This window comes from Ceratotherium simum, chromosome 30, assembly GCF_057802395.1.
Source record: "Ceratotherium simum simum isolate JZ-2026a chromosome 30, ASM5780239v1, whole genome shotgun sequence".
NCBI lineage: Eukaryota > Metazoa > Chordata > Mammalia > Perissodactyla > Rhinocerotidae > Ceratotherium > Ceratotherium simum.
In genome coordinates, this window is record NC_141929.1 from 29,248,672 (window position 1) to 29,266,395 (window position 17,724).

Below are 17,724 nucleotides of genomic sequence, written 5' to 3' on the forward strand. Positions count from 1 at the left end.
CCCAATAGGAAGGACCAAAGTAAGAGGAGGCGGAATCCATACCGGATTTACCAATGAGAGCTCCAGATATTGCGGCCGTCCCACCAGCGATTGGCCCAATGGCATGGCCGGCCGTTGCCTCTCTACTTCCTGCCGCCAGAGGCTCCGGATGCACTTCCGGCGTGCGTACGCCTCCTCTTGCGCTCTCCTGTTAATGGCGGGTGGCGGCTGCTGAGTGGGACGCAGATTAACCGCTGCTGCCACAGGGAAGGTCTCCCTGCCTCCCCCTTTCCGCTCGCTGCCAGTGCTCGAGCTCGCCAACATGTCCGTGGTGCCGCCCAATCGCTCGCAGACCGGCTGGCCCCGGGGGGTCAACCAGTTCGGCAATAAGTACATCCAGCAGACCAAGCCCCTCACCCTGGAGCGCACCATCAACCTGTAAGTGCGGCCTGGTCTCGCGCGCTGCCTTCGCCGGGCGTCCCCTTCCTCGTGAGCGCGCCTCAAGACTCCAGTCTTCTCCTTCCGGCGCGCCACCAGCCCTCGGCGGGCTCCACGCTTCCCCGCACCCCCACTCCCGCGACTTTCTAGCTCCCGCAGGCTGTTTCCTTGTCCTCCAGCGCCAAGGGGTTCGAGTCGTACTTAAGAAGGTTTTCTTTTTCCAGAGAGATTTGTTCTCATGTCCCTGTGTTCAGTCATTGTAGGAACCCAGGTTTGCTTTGCACTCATCCTTTCTCCACCTCTGCAGAGATAACCAACCTGAAAACGTGGTGCTTATCCTTCCCGTGCATTGTTGACGCTTTCGCATCCCGTGTATGGCATCGTTTTGTGTGTTTTTATTTGATGGGAGTGGTATAATGTAGTATCGTTTTTGCAGTTTTCGCTCTTTTTCTGCCAGTGAGCTTGCGAGATCTAGTTATAACGCGTAGGTTTAGTTTTTTCCCGTTATTGCTATATTGCATTTCAGCTCGTGAATGCACCATATTTTATTCGTCTGCTTAGTGCTGTCTGGCCTGCCCTGTCTTCTCTGCCGCAGCAGCAGCTTCCAGGCACCCAGTAGACCCCCGCATGGGAGGGTGGATGCTGTTATCGTTGGGCTTTCAGACCGTGGAGGGGTCCGGAACGTCGCCCCAGGGAACCCATTGAGGGCTGCGTTTTATTGTCAGCACCTTTCTGTGTAAGCCCTTTAAGCCGTTGCATTTCGAGGTCACTCAAAAGTAGCCTCGCTGTGGCAGGTAATTGGCATTTGGGCTCCGTCATGCTCAAGAAATTGTCAGTGTGCTTTTTTATCCTTTTTGAGAGGTCGTGAGGCACCGTGGTGCTGATCCAAAGGGAGGAAAGTGGTCAGTTAATGCTGGTCAGCGTTTAAAATGCGCAAGGATTTACTGATACTGGTGTTTCAGTAGGACACTTTAGGTGTTTGTCTGTTTTATATTCAAGTAAATGAACTTTCCCCCCCCAAAAGCGATTTGAAATGGAAAAGATGGTTGTTATTGTTTTATTTGGCAAAACAGGTGCTGGCTTGAAAGATTGGATAATAAGAATGTTGGGTTTATGAAATCTGGGATTAGTAGGTAGTTGTGTAGATACAAGTTAATATCTCTGTAGCTGCTAATGTAATTGCATTATAATTTCATATCACTTCTTGTAAAAATCCTTTATAGATTTACATGAAGTGGAAGAGGCAAATGTTCTTTTAAAATGTGAAAGCACGGCTTCTGGATTACTTTCAGTGGTAATTAGAACTAGGACTTATGGTTTTCCCTCAGTTTGCCCTTCATTACTGGATCAGTTTGCATTAAGCCAGCATGTAGAATTAAGTTGGTGAAAATGTTTTCATTTTTGCTCCATTAAAGTTATGAGTTGATGGATTTACAATAGTTTTCCTCTTCTATATAAATATAGTATTCAGAAATAATCATTGTGTTGTGAACTCAGTTCACCTGGGTGAGTAATGATCTAAATTGAAAACAAGTCCTCTCTCCCCAGTATATTTTCTTTTAGGAAATACTGCATCAATGCCTACTTTGTACCAGGCACTGGGCATAATGCTGGGTATACAGTGGTGAGGAAATAAGCTGTAGTCCCCGCTTGACAAAGCTCACAGTATGATGGAAATAGTATGCATGTATCTGGGCTGGCACTCTGTTTTCACAGCTGCAGATTCTTACATTTCATCTTGATGGCATCTCCTATTGATGTGAGAGCTGGCTCTTGCAGCAGATGTGTTATAGCTATCCTTAATTCCTTCTAACTCAGGTTATAAGAATTCGGTGTTAATATATATAAAGCGTTTTTTAAAATTGCCGGGCGGATAGTCCTGTGTGAGATTGTTGCTGCTAAAGACTATGTTAGATTCAGCATTGGGTCTTCTGGGGAAGACCTTTCTACAAATCTTTAAAGCACCCTGAAAATGGTGTATTTTATTTTATTTATTTATTTATTTTTTGTGAGGAAGATCAGCCCTGGGCTAACATCCATGCGAATCCTCCTCTTTTTGCTGAGGAATCCTCCTCTTTTCCCCAAAGCCCCAGTAGATAGTTGTGTGTCATAGTTGCACATCCTTCTAGTTGCTGTATGTGGGATGCAGCCTCAGCATGGCCGGACAAGCGGTGCGTCTGTGCGCACCCGGGATCCGAATCTGGGCTGCCAGTAGTGGAGCGCGCACACTTAACCACTAAGCTATGGGGCAGGCCCCCTGGAAATGGTATATTTTAGAGCTGCTTCATTTATGCCTAGAATTTGACTTCTGGAATTAAAGTAATATTTTAGGTTTTGGCAACCTTGATTTGTTCCCCTTTCAAGCATAGCTGAGTGGATTAGTTATGTAGTTGTTGACTTTTAATGTCAAGGCATTTTGATAGAGTAGATACTTTGGGGATAGGCAAGTGTGGTCAAAGCATTCTCTTACTCAGAAGCTTATAATCAAAGGCTTTTTATGGTAAGGCTTAAGACCGAGGGGTTACAATGTGGTACATGTGGTAAAATAGAACTATGGTATTTTTAACTATCTTCAAGGAAAAATTTGATCTTTACCAGTTAAGACAAAAACTACCTTCAACAATACGAGCCACGTTTTGAATTCTTGATAAAGGAGGAGAGAATATTCAGATTAGATATGGTGGGCAGAAGATTTGAATGAAGAGAAAGGAAGAATAACGATACTGAATAAAATAAATGCAGAAGGCTAAAAAAGATTTAGAGGGGAAAGAAAAGTTAATCTGAAAAGGAAAGGGTTGTAGTACCTGAAAAGTCTGAGGATAGTTGACTGGGAGAAATAGAAAATAACTGCAGAGATGATGGAAAGTGGTGGCTCAGCTTGTAGAAAAAAAGAGATTAGCCATTAGCTAATCTCTTAATTAATAGAATTAAGAGAAGAGAATTTTACTAATAGAATTTCTGATTAGATTAGTAGTCAGAGGAACCCAAGGGGACGTTAGGTAAGTTGGCAGTGTTAGTATGGCGGCCATGATCTAAAACCAGGGAATTACCAGATATCCAGACAGCCACTTCTCGAAGCATTTAAGGGCCTTAAGGATAGTGTTATTGACACTTGAAATTCAGGTATGGATTAGCAGCTTGATCTAATGGAAGCTCTGGCCTTAGAGTCCGAAGAGCGGGATTCTAATCTCTGCTGTCTCATTAACTAACTGTGTAACTTTGGACAAATCCTATGACTCTTGAGTACAGTATATATACTTTTTACCATGGTTTCTTTATGTACGGTTGCTATCTGTTGTGGTAAATTATGGTTTTCAGTTCTCATGTTAGATGTTTGTCTTTGAATCACAGGTACCCTCTTACCAATTATACGTTTGGTACAAAAGAGCCCCTCTATGAGAAGGACAGCTCTGTCGCAGCCAGATTTCAGCGCATGAGGGAGGAATTTGATAAAATTGGAATGAGGAGGACTGTAGAAGGGGTTCTGATTGTACATGAGCACCGGCTACCCCATGTGTTACTGCTACAGCTTGGAACAACTTTCTTCAAATTGTAAGTATCGTTGGAAATTAACAGCGAGACAATTTTTAATAGGATTGCTGTTTTATGCTGCTTTGGAATACAGTTTTAGCCCTTAGTCATTTATCTCAACAAACACTGCTGTTAATAAAGTCTTTAGAAAGATAAAATCACAAGTAATTTTCTCCAGGGCCGTGCTCATTTATTGCCTAACTAGAAATCTGCATGTTTCTGTATTTTGTTCATGTTAATGACTGAGCTTGATAGAAGCTCTGTGAAACAAATTAGTCCAAGTTCAATTTCTATGTCATTGTAGCATTACTAAGAACAATTGATGATATTTCTTTCTTAGGAGGGATAATGCTTCCTATTCTTCAAATGGCTTACATTTTTATAGATAATTGTTTAGTTTTATCATTTAAGTTCATGAGTCTCTCAATGTACATTTAGTTCACAACCATTTGACTAGAGTGTACCAAAAGAAAAGTCTTGAATATTTAGATTGGAGTTCTTGAAAAATGCCCCATTCCTCAGACCTAAAAAATGTGGTCCATTGCTCTCTGGGCATTTCTAGACTCCATTATCGCCAGATAGCTTTCAGACAGAAGAGATGGGGATGGACTGGTGTCCCGCAATTATGTGACGTGTATGTTATGGTACATATTTTGTTTGTTTAAAACTAAGGTTTGTGTTAGTGTGGTGAAATACCATTATGAATTCAACTTTCTAGCATAATCTTCCCCCTTCCTTTGGTATTTGTTTGCTTTGATTGCCTTATGTGACCCTGATGTATGTGTTATTCAGTTACTTGATAAAAATAAGTATAATTGTGTTCTTCGTGTTATCTCAAAATTGTATTAAGTTGAAAGCTGAAATTCTTAACCTTTATACAGACCTGGTGGTGAACTTAACCCAGGAGAAGATGAAGTTGAAGGACTAAAACGCTTAATGACAGAGGTATTTTTCTATTTAACCCCTTTGACAGTTTAAGTATTGCCCATCTGAATACCATCAACTTAATGGATAATTAGGATTTTTATGTCTTGTGAAAAGGATGTTTATTTTAAATATTTAGTTTTCAGTAAATAAAATTTAAACCCCAGAGTGTTCATACAGTGTTTATTTTCTGCAAGTTGAACTTAAAAATACTTTATCTTAACATTTTTTTCCCTGAAATATTCATATAACAATAATGGCTAATAAAGGCCAACATTTATTGAGTACTTACTGTGCTAGGCACTGTTCTAAGTGCTTTACATGCAATAACTCTTTTAGTCATCACCACAGCCCTAGGACGTGTAGGTACTATTATTAAACCCATTTTACTGATAAGGAAACTGGGCACCGAGTTCACATAACTTGCGTGATGTTAATACAGCTAGTATGTCTTGGAGCTGGAGGTTGGAATGCATGTAGTTTTGCTCCACAGTAGGCCTCTATAGAATTTTCACAAGAGAATTATTCCTGTTATACACCTATTGTCATTTTGCACATATCTTTTAGGCTTTGCCCAAATTGTACTACTTTTTAAAAGTTATTCTGTGTGCCTCTGAAGATTTGAGGCTGAATGCATAGATGCTGCAAGTTTTTGAGATTATAGTTGTTTTCATTATTAAATATTTTTCTTTTTTAGCATGCAATTTTCCCTCCCCCCTTTAATTACAAAACTAATACATATTCTGTGCAAAAACCTTGGCAAATACAGAAAAGTAGGAGAAACAAAACTAAAACCACCTGTAATCCTACCACTTGGACCTATTGGTTTGTCTTTCTAGTATTTTTTAAAAGGCGTTATAACTCTTAAATATTGTGCTGTGCTTAGACTCCATTTACATATGGTAGATTGAACCTACCTGCTTACCTCAGCGCCTTCTTAAAATTCCAGCAATAAGGCAGTCAAGGGGTTTTAAAAAGATATAAATCCAGTAGGATTGAGGGAGTGCAAAATGAGACAATAGCAAAAAAAAAATTTTAGAAGCTGGAAGGCAGATGGGCAAATTATAACTGACTTAGCAGAAACCTCCACCCAGCAGGAGGGCAGTCCAGGACGCAGCACTGCAGAACACCAGAAAGGCTGAGGAGTTGGAGGTGACTGTGCCTGTGAAAGTGGGGGCGTGTGTGGACTGAAAACTAGATTGACTGATAGTCCATATAGAATATATTCCTAGATCATTTTCCCCACTCTACAGTTAGGCAAAGGCTGGCCGCTGATTGATTCTCTGAAGAGACTGACAGGAAATGCTAAGCACTGAAAAAGTTGAGATGGGGAGAGTAAGTAAAGGTTGACATCCTGGATAGTGAGACTTCTAGACTTACCTTCCTAGGCTGATAGAGTGTTGACAACCAGTTTTGCATACCCCAGGCTGAGGTTGAATGTTTTGTTTCTGGAGAAAGCGACTAGTCTGAAAAAAACTCCAGATGATGATATTTGGGAATCTTCCCAAAGAAAAAGTGTAATCCTGTCACTCATGACACAGACGTGACAATTAAGCATCTTATTGCTTTACCCTTAATCGTGAGCAGATAACCAAGGATCACCAGGCTTTTGGAGAAGGCTTCTTAACAAGAAAGAGATCAAAAGAAGCAAAAGAAACTCAACAGAAACAGAAAATTCAGTGATTAACAAAATTATGATTAATATTCTTAGTGTGATAAAAGGAGATACTGCAAAAAAAAAAAGCACTCATGAGTATTAAAAAAATGTTAGCAGAATGAAAAATTCAGTAGCGAGTTAAAAAATTGAGTTGAGGAAATGTACCAGAAAGTAAAATAAAAAGGTGGAACATAGGTAAGAAAAGATAAAATTAGTGGATCATTCTAGAAGGACCAATATAAACTAGAAATAAATAGAACAGAAGAAAAGGAAGAATTAGCAAAGCAATAATTCAAGAAGTTTCCCAAACTCAAAGAGCATAAGTTTTTAGACTGAAAAGACCTACTGGCCTGCCCTCTATAATGAATGTTAAAAGATCCACGTAAAGGCATATCATTATGAAGTTTTAAATCAATAAGGATAAAGAGAATATCCTAAAAGCTTCCAAAGGTGGAGAGGGGGGAGGGTACACATGGGTTAAATACAAAGCATCAAAATCAGAAGTGGTATTGACTTCCCAGAAACAATAGTGGAAGCTAAAAGATCATGGAACATGCCTTCATAATTCTGAGAGAAGATGATTTCTATCCTAGAATTTTCAGCCTAATCAAACTATAAATCAAGTGTGCAGGTAGTTATTTCCAGACATACAGAGTTTCCAAAAAAGTGATATCTCTTGTACCTTTTCTCAGAAAGCTACTGGAGAGTACTCACTACCAAAATGAAAGAATAAACTAAGAAAGAAGATACAGGGTTCAGAATATAGAGAGGATCTAACAACACAAGAGAGAGGCAGAGGGAGGCCCTAGGACTCTAGCTGTGAAGTAGGCCTGAGAGCATCTACAGACTGGAGCAGGATGATAGAAGAGTGTCTCTTAGAAAAAATGAGATTGATAGACTAATAGATATTTGAATTGAGAAGAAATTTAAGCTCTTGTAGGGACGAATTAGTGATAGTGAATGAAATGAAACAGTTAACTCCAAAGAAGAGGATAGCTGTACAAGTAAGGAAATTATATTTACTATACACTCTGTTGTGTCTGATTCACCTAGTCATATTAATTTATTTTTATTTTTCCTCTCTTTTTTTTGAGGAAGACTGGCCCTGTGCTAACATCCGTTGCCAATCTTCCTCTTTTTCGTTTTTTCTCCCCAAAGCCCCAGTACATAGTTGTATATCGTAGTTGTAGAGTTATAGCTCTTCTATGTGGGACGCCACCTCAGCATGGCTTGATGAATGTTGTGTAGGTCCATGCCCAGGATCTGAACCCGTGAACCCCAGGCTGCTGAAATGGACTGTGTGAACTTAACCGCTACGCCACTGGGCCAGCCCTCTAGTCATATTAATTTAAATACTGAAAAATGACTTAAATATTGACAATGGGAGGATGGTGGAAGAGAAAATATGAGTGGAGGATGTGGTTTTGAGATCTAAATTCTCATCCACAGTAGAGGGTGTTAATTGGTTTTTTTGTTTTTTTTTAGGCTTTTAAAAATGAAAAGTAATCAAGCAATGGTCATAAAAGATGTTAAAAATGTAACTTTACAGAAACCTGACAAACACTACTTCAGCCAGGTGATAAGGTTGACATCAGTAATAAGTCACGTTGATAGAATGTATCCTTGAAATGATCTGATGAGATTGGCACTTTACCTCTGTGATCTTCCTTCCTAAAGTCCCCCAAATACATAACCCCAGTCTAACTGAGGGACATTCTACAAAATACCTACCCAGTACTCCTCAAAACTGTCAAGGTCAACAAGAACAAGGAAAATCTGAAGAAACTATCACAGTTTAGAAAAGCCTAAGGAGAAATGACAAGTAAATATACCGTGATATCCTAGATGGGATCCTGGAACTGAAAAGGACATTAGGTAAAAACTAAGGGTATCTGGGAGCTGGCTCAGTGGTGTAGTGGTTAAGTTCTCATGCTCCGCTTCAGTGGCCCGGGGTTCGCAGGTTCGGATCCCAGGCGCAGACCTATGCACCGCTTATCAAGCCATGCTATGCCAGGCGTCCCACATATAAAGTAGAGGAAGATGGGCACGGATGTTAGCCCAGGGCCAGTCTTCCTTAGTAAAAAGAGGAGGGTTGGTAACAGATGTTAGCTCAGGGCTAATCTTCCTCACAAGAAAAAACGACTAAGGATATCTGAATAAAGTATGGACTTGAGTTAATAATAAAGCATCAGTATTGGTTCCCTAGTTGTGACAGATGCGCTGTACTGATGTAAGATGTTAATAATGGGAAATTGGATGTGGGATATATGGGAAGTCTCTGTACCATCTTTGCAACCTTTCTGTAAATCTAAAACTAAAATAAACAGTTTATTTTAAAACAAGAAGAATGCTTTAAAAAATGAAGGCAAATTTTTATTTTTTGTAAGTTATAGCTAGTGGGAATGGGTAGAGTAGGACAGGGAACTGCTCTTTCTCATTATGAACCTTGTAGAACCATTTTTAACCAATTAAAATGTATAGAGTATAGCTTTGATTAAAAATAACGTGTATAATGTTGTGCTATATAGATTCATAAAAAGGAAAATTGTGAATTTTGCATACATTTCTATAACTCGGCTAGTTGGGTGATTTACAGAAGCTACCGTTGATTTTAGAAAAACTATTGTATGCCATTGGCTGATGTCAGTAATTGATCACCTTTGGTTTTCCATGTATAGCCAGGGCCTAACAACAGATTTGTTGGTCCTCTACCATTATGTTGATTGCAGACTCCTAATTTTGAACTAATAGTGTATATCTTGGGCAGAGTGGCACAGATAAAAACAAGAAATTACAGAAAGGAAATCCATATGGAAGGTATGTTAGCCATGTCTCTTTTAGGAGTGCTGCCAAAAATACTGTCTTCACTGAAGAAGGGTGTTCGTGAGTATATATATTTAGTTGTTTACTGGCTGTCATTTCTTTTTGATAGATACTGGGTCGTCAAGATGGAGTCCTGCAAGACTGGGTCATTGATGACTGCATTGGTAACTGGTGGAGACCAAATTTTGAACCTCCTCAGGTCAGTGTTCAATTATATTTGCTGGGCATTAATAAAATCAATTATTAAAATTGATTTTAATTCCAGCCATTTAAAAAGATCATAATATGGCCGGCCCTGTGGCTTGGTGGTTAAGTGCGCGCGCTGCAATGCTGGTGGCCCGGGTTCGGATCCCGGGTGCGCATCGAGGCACCACTTCTCCGTCCATCCTGAGGCCGAGTCCCACATACAGCAACTAGAAGGATGTGCAGCTATGACATACAAGTATCTACTGGGGCTTTGGGGGGAAAAAATAAAATAAATAAAATCTTTAAAAAAAAAAAAAAAAAGATCATAATAGAATTTGCCTTGAAATTTTCTTTTCTCCCTCCTTAATTTAGATAAAAGAAAAGACACTTGGCTTTTTAATTTTTTAGAGGAAAATTTCAAACATATACAAAAGGAGAGAGAATAGTAAAAGTAAATGAATCCTGTTACCTGTCATCCACCTTCAACAGTTAGCAACTCATGATCAAAATTCATCAACCCCTTCCCCCATCGCCCCATTCTCCCCACTCTCACCTTAGATTATTTTGAAGCAAATCCTAGATATAATTTCAATTGAAAATATTTCAGTGTGCATCTCTAAAAGATAAGGATCTTTTGAAAAACATAACCATAGTACTACTATCATACTAGAAATGAGAAATAATTCCATAATATCATTAAATGTGTAGTCACTGTTCACAAATCCCTGGTAGTTTCAAATTTTATTTTTATAATTTGTTTGAATTAGGATAGTCTCTTAAGTCTCTTTTATATCTACTGATTGGTTCCCTGTCTTTTTTTCCTTGTAATTTATTTGTTGATGAGAACAGGCTATTTAAAGTCCTTAGTGTTTCCATTTCTGATTGTATCCCCCTGTTGTCATGGAACATGTAGCTCTTTTTCCTCTATGTCCTGTAAATTGGTAGTTGGATTGATAGATTGGATTCAGTCTCAGTTTTTAGGGGAGGAGGGCTACAAGGCTTGTCATAGGTGGTATAGTATTTGTCTCTTGCTGGGTAATATATTACCCCAAAACTCAGCAGCATAAACAACAGAGATTTATTATCTTAGTTTCTCAAGGTCAGGCATCTGGGAGCTGATGAGCTCGGTGGTTCTGGTTCATGGTCTCTTGTGAAGTCATGGTCAAGTTGTCAGCTGGGATTGCATCATCTCAAGGCTGGACTGAGGCTGAAGGATCACAGGCTCACGCATGTGTTTTATTAGCAGACCTCTCAGTTCCTCCTGGGCTGTTGGACTGAAGGCTTCAGTTCTTGTCAGCTATTGACCCAAGGCCTCACTCAGTTGCCATGAGAGCCTCTCCATAGGGCAACTCCCGGTAAGACAGCTGGCTTCCCCTAGAGCGTGTGATCCAAGAGATAGAGACCATGGCAGAGAGGACCCACGTAGGAAGCTACAGTCTCTTGTAACCTAATCTTGGCAGTGACATACCATCACTTCTGTATGCTGCTGGTCACACAAACCAACGTGGTACGTTGTGGGAGGGGACCACAAAGGTGTGGATATCAGGAGACAGGACCATTGGGGGTCATCTTGGAGGCTGGCTACCACAGGTGGTATTGTGTATTTCCATCATGAATTTTATGATATCTGGTTGTGTACTTTTATAATGTTAGCAGCTCATTGATAGTAGTTTCCTGGATCTGTTACTTCATTAGGATTGTGATCCTTACATAAAGAGAAACTTCTCTCATCAGCTATTTGGTTACCCTGAGGTATAGTTTGTGTAGGAAAGAATAGATGCTGCTTTTCCTCTACTTACCAGTTTTCTGAAGAAAGAGTTAATTCCTTAGCATCCTCCCAAGACTTGACTTTATTCAAAAGAGAGAATAAGACAAAGACTTGGGTGCAGATGGTTTGTTTGGGAGGTGATCCCGGGAAGCAGAGTACAAGGAAAGGGAAACCTGAAGCAGCGAAAGTCAAAAAAGTGTACGTAATTGATCTCATTACAGCTGTGGGCAACTGTATTGATCGTGCTAAGGACTGTGAGGAACCATGTGGAATGCACCTCAGAATTGTCCATTGGAGGGATGGAAGACCGGGGACTCCTATCCCCCGGTAGATGAGGGTTGTATGAACTCCCTTGCTCTTTCGTGTTGAGTCTGAGCACTGGTTGAGAGACTTTTCAGGGCTTTGGAAATGCTTTGAGGCTGAAAAGCAGGAGAGTGGGACTGTGGGAGCCAGCAGGGAGCTTTCTGACACTTTCGAACACAGCTGCCCTGGAATCTGAGGTGGGATGAGAAACTGTGATGGGAGGTCCAAAAAGCATCGGTTTCAGTGACCTTTTCAAGTGTCACGTGACCTCACAGATTTAAATATATTTCATGTGTTTTAATCCATTGTAATGACTGATAATGTTACTGATGTGCAAATTTTCCTATTTTTGACTAATGGGAGCCTCTTAAAGTTTGATCCTGAATTCTTTTGACGAGGCTCTATGATTTTGATAGCTTCTTCGCATGGCAGGATGTTCCAGGTTAAGAATTGCACAAAATATCAGCCAGGCTAAAGATTGTTCTGTCCTCTTCCTTCTGACTCCCTCGTATAGCTGACGGGTAGGAAGATAAGATGCTTTGGAAGTTGGTGCTAGTGCTCGCTACCTGAGAATTGTCTTGGATTTAATAAAGTATAGTTTCATCAAATCGTGAAGTTCCTGGTCCAAAGATACATAGAACAATTATTGCAAACTTATCTTAGTTTCTTGAATATTCTTTGATGTAACTTTCTTGAATATTCCTTGATGTAACTGGAAAATGCGCAGTAATAAACCCAAAGTTTTCCAGGCTACTTTCTGAATACCCTCATTCATCTCCCCTACCACAGTCCTAGGACAATTCCCTTAATTCACTGAACCCTAGGGTTGGCTCTGCTAGTATAAGATATAACATAAAGGTTGTCTGTTTGTTTAGTGAAACTTGGAGTTTGGTTAGGTGTCAGTGGGAAAAGAGCATGACACCATCTCCCTACCTCCATCTTTTTGTAAAAAGTGCAATTGGTTTAAAATAAACGCCAAGATGAGGACTGCAGAAGAAAGACTTAAAAGAAAAGGAACATAAGCCTCAAGTAGAAGAAAATTGGGGTAATGCTGGTCATTTCGGTTTGGTAACTTTATGTTATATGTGAACCACAGGTCTCTTTAACCTCCAAAGCCTGGGACAGTTGTCTTGATTCATTATACCCTAGGGATGGCTCTGGTATATAATTATTCTAACTTGAATACTGGTTAAGTGCCAGTGGGGTAGCACAGTGGGAAATAACATAGGCTTTTATAGTAAGATGTGTTGAATAGATACAGTTGAATCCTGGCATCACTGCTTAGCTGTGGCATCTTGGGAAAGATGCTCAGCTTCTCAGCCTAAGTTCCGTTCATGAGGTGGGGGTGATAATACTTCCTTTTGGCAACCTCTGTTTTTGTCTTACTCTCCCCTTATGTCTATTTTCTGCACTTTTTAATTTCCCTGCCCTCAAATACAACTCCAAAAGCAAAAGTAGATTTTCTGAATGTATTGTGGGGAGATGTAGGAAAGGTTTTCATCACATACATACAGTAGAACAAAAAGAAATCTCTATCTTAGAATTATAAAATTCTTTATGTTAAAATTCGTCTTTCTCACATAGCAACCTCTCTTCTCTAATTCTCTTCCTCCCTTTGAATTCTCCAAAATATTTACTGCATTTTCCTAAGCAGTCTGTCTCCGTCCAGCTCACAGAACTCTACTTAAACTGCTCATTTGGTGTTCCTGAAGCATGTGTCTGGTGTGTGTGTGTAGTGGTTTCGGGGGAGGCGAGTCTTGTCAAATGCTTCACAGACTATACTTAAACTTTTAATATAGTAAACATGTCTACATCAGGATTCTAGAAAATCTAACTTGGTAATGATATTTATTTATTTATTTTTTGGTGAGGGAGATTGGCTCCGAGGTAACATCTGTTGCCAATCTTCCTCCATTTTTTGTATATGTGACACCTCCACAGCATGGCTTGACGAGTGGTGCAGGTCCGAACCTGCGAACCCCAGGCCGCCAAAGCGGAGCACACAAACTTAACCACTACACCACAGGGCCAGCCCCAGATATTTTTTTATAATTTTATTTTATTTATTTTTTCCCCCAAAGCCCCAGTAGATAGTTGTATGTCACAGCTGCACATCCTTCTAGTTGCTGTATGTGGGACACGGCCTCAGCATGGTTGGAGAAGCGGTGCGTCAGTGCGCACCCGGGATCCGAACCCGGGCCGCCAGCAGTGGAGCGCACGCACTTAACCACTAAGCCACAGGGCCGGCCCTTTTATTTTTTAAAAGTTCAACTCTTTCTATTTTTTCTTTTCTTTTTTTTTTTTTTTAATTTTTAATTTATTTATTTTTTTCCCCCAAAGCCTCAGTAGATCGTTGTATATCATAGCTGCACATCCTTCTAGTTGCTGTATGTGGGACGCGGCCTCAGTATGGCCGGAGAAGCGGTGCATCGGTGCGCGCCCAGGATCCGAACCCTGGGCTGCCAGCAGCGGAGCGCGAGCACTTAACCGCTAAGCCACGGGGCCAGCCCCCCCAGATATTTTTTTAAAAAACAACTACCTTTATAAAAAACGCTAATCAATATCAGACTTCATTGTGTTGTAAATTTCTCAAGCTGTAAATCCTGTGTTTACATATTTGTTTTGAATGGTTTATTGTTATTTTATATTTCTTAAAGCATTTATTTATTAGTACATCTGTTAGGTACTTGATCCTGGGGAAGGAAAGACTAGAACAGATTCTATTTTTCCCAGCAGATTACACTGTATTGGGGAATAAACATGTAAAGAAATAAATGAAGCCACGGGATACATGTTAAAATAAAACTGTGTTGGGTTATGAGGAACTTGGTCTTAGAGGGTTCATATTTGAGCTTAATGTCTGAAATGAGAGAAATTGATAAATAGCAACATGGAAGTATAAGAGATGTTTTGGCAACTACAAATTATTTTCTTTTGTTATTTTAGTATCCATATATTCCTGCACATATTACAAAACCTAAGGAACATAAGAAGTTGTTTTTGGTTCAACTTCAAGAGAAAGGTAAGTTACTTTGTTTTTGAAGGCAGCCATCTAAAAATTTTTGTAGAGTAGTTCCAAGGATACCTCTGTTTGTGTTTTCTCCAGGTTCCGTGACTTTTTGGATTTATTATAAAACTAAAAACGCGTACCATGTTTGTATAGAATTACCTAGTTTTCCTCATAGATGTGCCAGTCATGCTACTGGGGGAAAAGTAAGTTTAACTAGAGTCTAAAATACCAGATTATAGTATTTTTAATAACTGTTCAGCTGCTAGTACTGATTTTCACATTGTGATAAACTGAAAATTTTAGGAGGCAGATGAAATTTTTTTTAATACCATCTTCAGGCCTGCTGTACATTTTAACAAGTAATTATTCCATTTCTTCCGATACTCTTAAAATGGAATCCAAAGTAAATTACAAACCCAAGATAGTTCTCTTCTCCCTTTTCTCCCAGCGCCAGCACTTATAAGGTGCTCTTCGTTGTTAATATCATGGATGTCTTTGGAGAGTCAGTCAGTTTCAAAGTTCTCACTATGAACTTTGCTTAAAAGACACAACCAAAATGTATTCATGAGAGTTATTTTTTTCTTCAAAAGTTTCTCAGATGTAAAATTGGTGATGACTTGACAAATGAAATGGAAGCAGTGATTATATGAGAAATTATACAAAGTGAATACTGTTTTATTTTGTTTTAGCCTTGTTTGCAGTCCCTAAAAATTACAAGCTGGTAGCTGCACCATTGTTTGAATTGTATGACAATGCACCAGGATATGGACCCATCATTTCTAGTCTCCCTCAGCTTTTGAGCAGGTATGGAAAGTTGAACCTTTTGTGATTGATTCATCTAAACTGCCAAATTTAAAATATTCGAGCCACTTGAGAAGGAATAATTCATGAATTTTGGTCTTTCAGGAAACTAAGCAATAGAGGGACCCTTAGGTCATGTAAAAGCCATAGATTAAATATGAGTGGCTGCAAGTGTCCCCAGACCCTTAGTTACAGCATGACGACATTCTGGTATTTGTGTAACTGCTCTTCCCCAAATCTGAAACTGTCTAGTAAAGTTTGAAGTCTTCATTCAAAGAAGAGATGGTAAAATAGTAGTCTGCAGTGAATAATAAATATGAGGGGAGTTATCTATATAAAAATGTGCAGATTTAATCTCTTGGTGTAACATATTCTCTTTCCTTCTTGGAACCTACTGTATTTAGGCCCAAATTGGGACATGTGGGATCAGGTCTTGAATTTTTACATGGAGTTTGATATATTTTTTTTTTAGGCAGGTAGAGTGTTGAGAAATGCGTTTTTTAAAAAGTTGACTTTTACTGGTTGAGGTCCTTAGAGCCAGCCATAGATAGGAATGGCAGAATAACGCGGTGGGTAAGATGGATTCTGCGATCAGTGTTTGGATTTGAATTCCACCTTCAGTACTTCCTGGCAGTGTGACCTCGGATAAATGATTATACCTATTTGCCTCTTTCTTCATCTGTCAATGGCAGTGGTAGTCCCTGCTTATAGAATTGTGAGGACCAAGTGAAATAACACTTAATATAAAGTGCTTAGAATAGTGCCAGACACCTGGTAAGGGCTGAGTAAATGTTAGTTTAAAAACAATTCCAGTAGTGATTTTGACCTTGTAAAGCTTGTTGAGTATGAAATTTGTCTTTCTATTTTGTCACACTAATCAGACTTCATCTTTTGCTCCTCTGCTTTGGTCTGCTGATGGGTTACAAGTTGAAGTATGGGATATGAAAAAGAGTCTTATTATTCATTTATTTAAACACCACGTGTTGGGTATCAGGAACTGTGTTGAATAGTCAGAATACAATGAGGTGTAACAACTTTTCCTTCCCTCAAGGAACTTATTAGTGGATAATTAATCAAATTTGCACTCTTAAATTTTTTTTATTATTGTAAGTATTCAACAACGCTGTTATTTAATGTGTAAGATGTGACAGGTGAGAGAAAATTGTGTTTAGGTGTAGAAAGTGCCAGAAATGTCAAAGGGGGGGCAAAAATGTCCAAATTTCTTTATCGTCTAAGGTAGAAACTATGTAAATAATACTGTTTTTAATAAAGCAATTGTTCTTTTAAAAATTCAGGTTCAATTTTATATACAACTGAATTCCTGCACAGTGGAGAAGTAAAAGAAGCCGTCTCTGTGAGCACAGCTATACACAGTGTGGAATAAACATGGTAGAAAAGTTTTTTTGGTTTTCTTTCTTTCCCATTCCCTAAATTGCCACCTACTTTCTATTGTTTGAATAGTAAAGTTAATATGAAGAACTAGATAATGGTGTAAACAAATGTGACAATGTTTAATTTACTTTTGGTTCTACTCATACTTTTTTGTACAACATTAAAGAAAGTGGACTTCTTTTCTATTTGTATTTTTTTTTTAATTTCACATTAAACTTGTAAAATTCTTAAGGTGAGGATCGTTCTTTCCCTCTCTCCCCCAACCCCGCCCCGGCTGATGAATGTTAAGAGATAATGGCGGCTTTAGGTCAGTCAAGTTTATGAGACCTTTGCTCCGACACCATTCTTGGGGGGACACTCCAAGACCATGTTACAGATCTTTGCAATAAGGATCTTCTATTACTTTTGGGAACTAGAAGTTGCTTGAGTGAGTCCATGGGGCAACTCTTGTACCAGATTTTACACTCTAATGAGTTATATTATGGTAGAACTCCCAATATATTCCTCACTGGTACATTTTATATTAGAACAGCCAGACCTTAGTTCACAAGCAATGAACCTTAAGCACATGGGAAACCACTGAAATTGGCTAGGTCAGGGAAAATCATGGGGCTTGGTATAAAACAAGACTGATCTAGAGCTCATTTAGAATTTTTTTTCCTTCACATAATGGGGGTATTACTTATTTGTGCCATTGTGAAATTGTGTCTTAGTTATTCTTAGGACCATGGTAAAATGGTAATCTGTAAGGAAGTTTCTAAAAGTGGGTGTGAGGTTGAACTCCTGGATTGCAAACCTAGTTATTTCAATTGACTTGAAGTTATATCCACAGAGATGAAAATTTGGTTTTAGCAAGTGACACAAACCTTTTCAAAAATATTTTGGAATAATCTGAATCAACTGAAATCTAAG

General features: G+C 39.3%; 1 protein-coding gene across 1 annotated transcript; it reads left to right on the plus strand.

The window, feature by feature from the left end:
- Positions 1-176: 176 nt before the first annotated feature.
- NUDT21 (nudix hydrolase 21) lies at positions 177-16,992 on the plus strand. Its single transcript, XM_004431622.3, has 7 exons — positions 177-417; positions 3,769-3,969; positions 4,830-4,893; positions 9,462-9,551; positions 14,556-14,631; positions 15,309-15,423; positions 16,716-16,992. The coding sequence occupies exons 1-7, from the start codon at positions 302-304 to the stop codon at positions 16,735-16,737; spliced, it is 684 nt and encodes a 227-aa protein (XP_004431679.1). The 5' UTR covers positions 177-301; the 3' UTR covers positions 16,738-16,992.
- The last annotated feature ends 732 nt before the right edge of the window (positions 16,993-17,724 follow it).

Bases quoted from the DNA above. Each gene is read 5' to 3' on its own strand.
- NUDT21 (XM_004431622.3), top strand. From the start codon at position 302: ATGTCCGTGGTGCCGCCCAATCGCTCGCAGACCGGCTGGCCCCGGGGG. The intron at 3,970-4,829 runs GTAAGTATCGTT...ACCTTTATACAG, and splicing joins GGAACAACTTTCTTCAAATT to ACCTGGTGGTGAACTTAACC. The intron at 4,894-9,461 runs GTATTTTTCTAT...TCTTTTTGATAG, and splicing joins TAAAACGCTTAATGACAGAG to ATACTGGGTCGTCAAGATGG.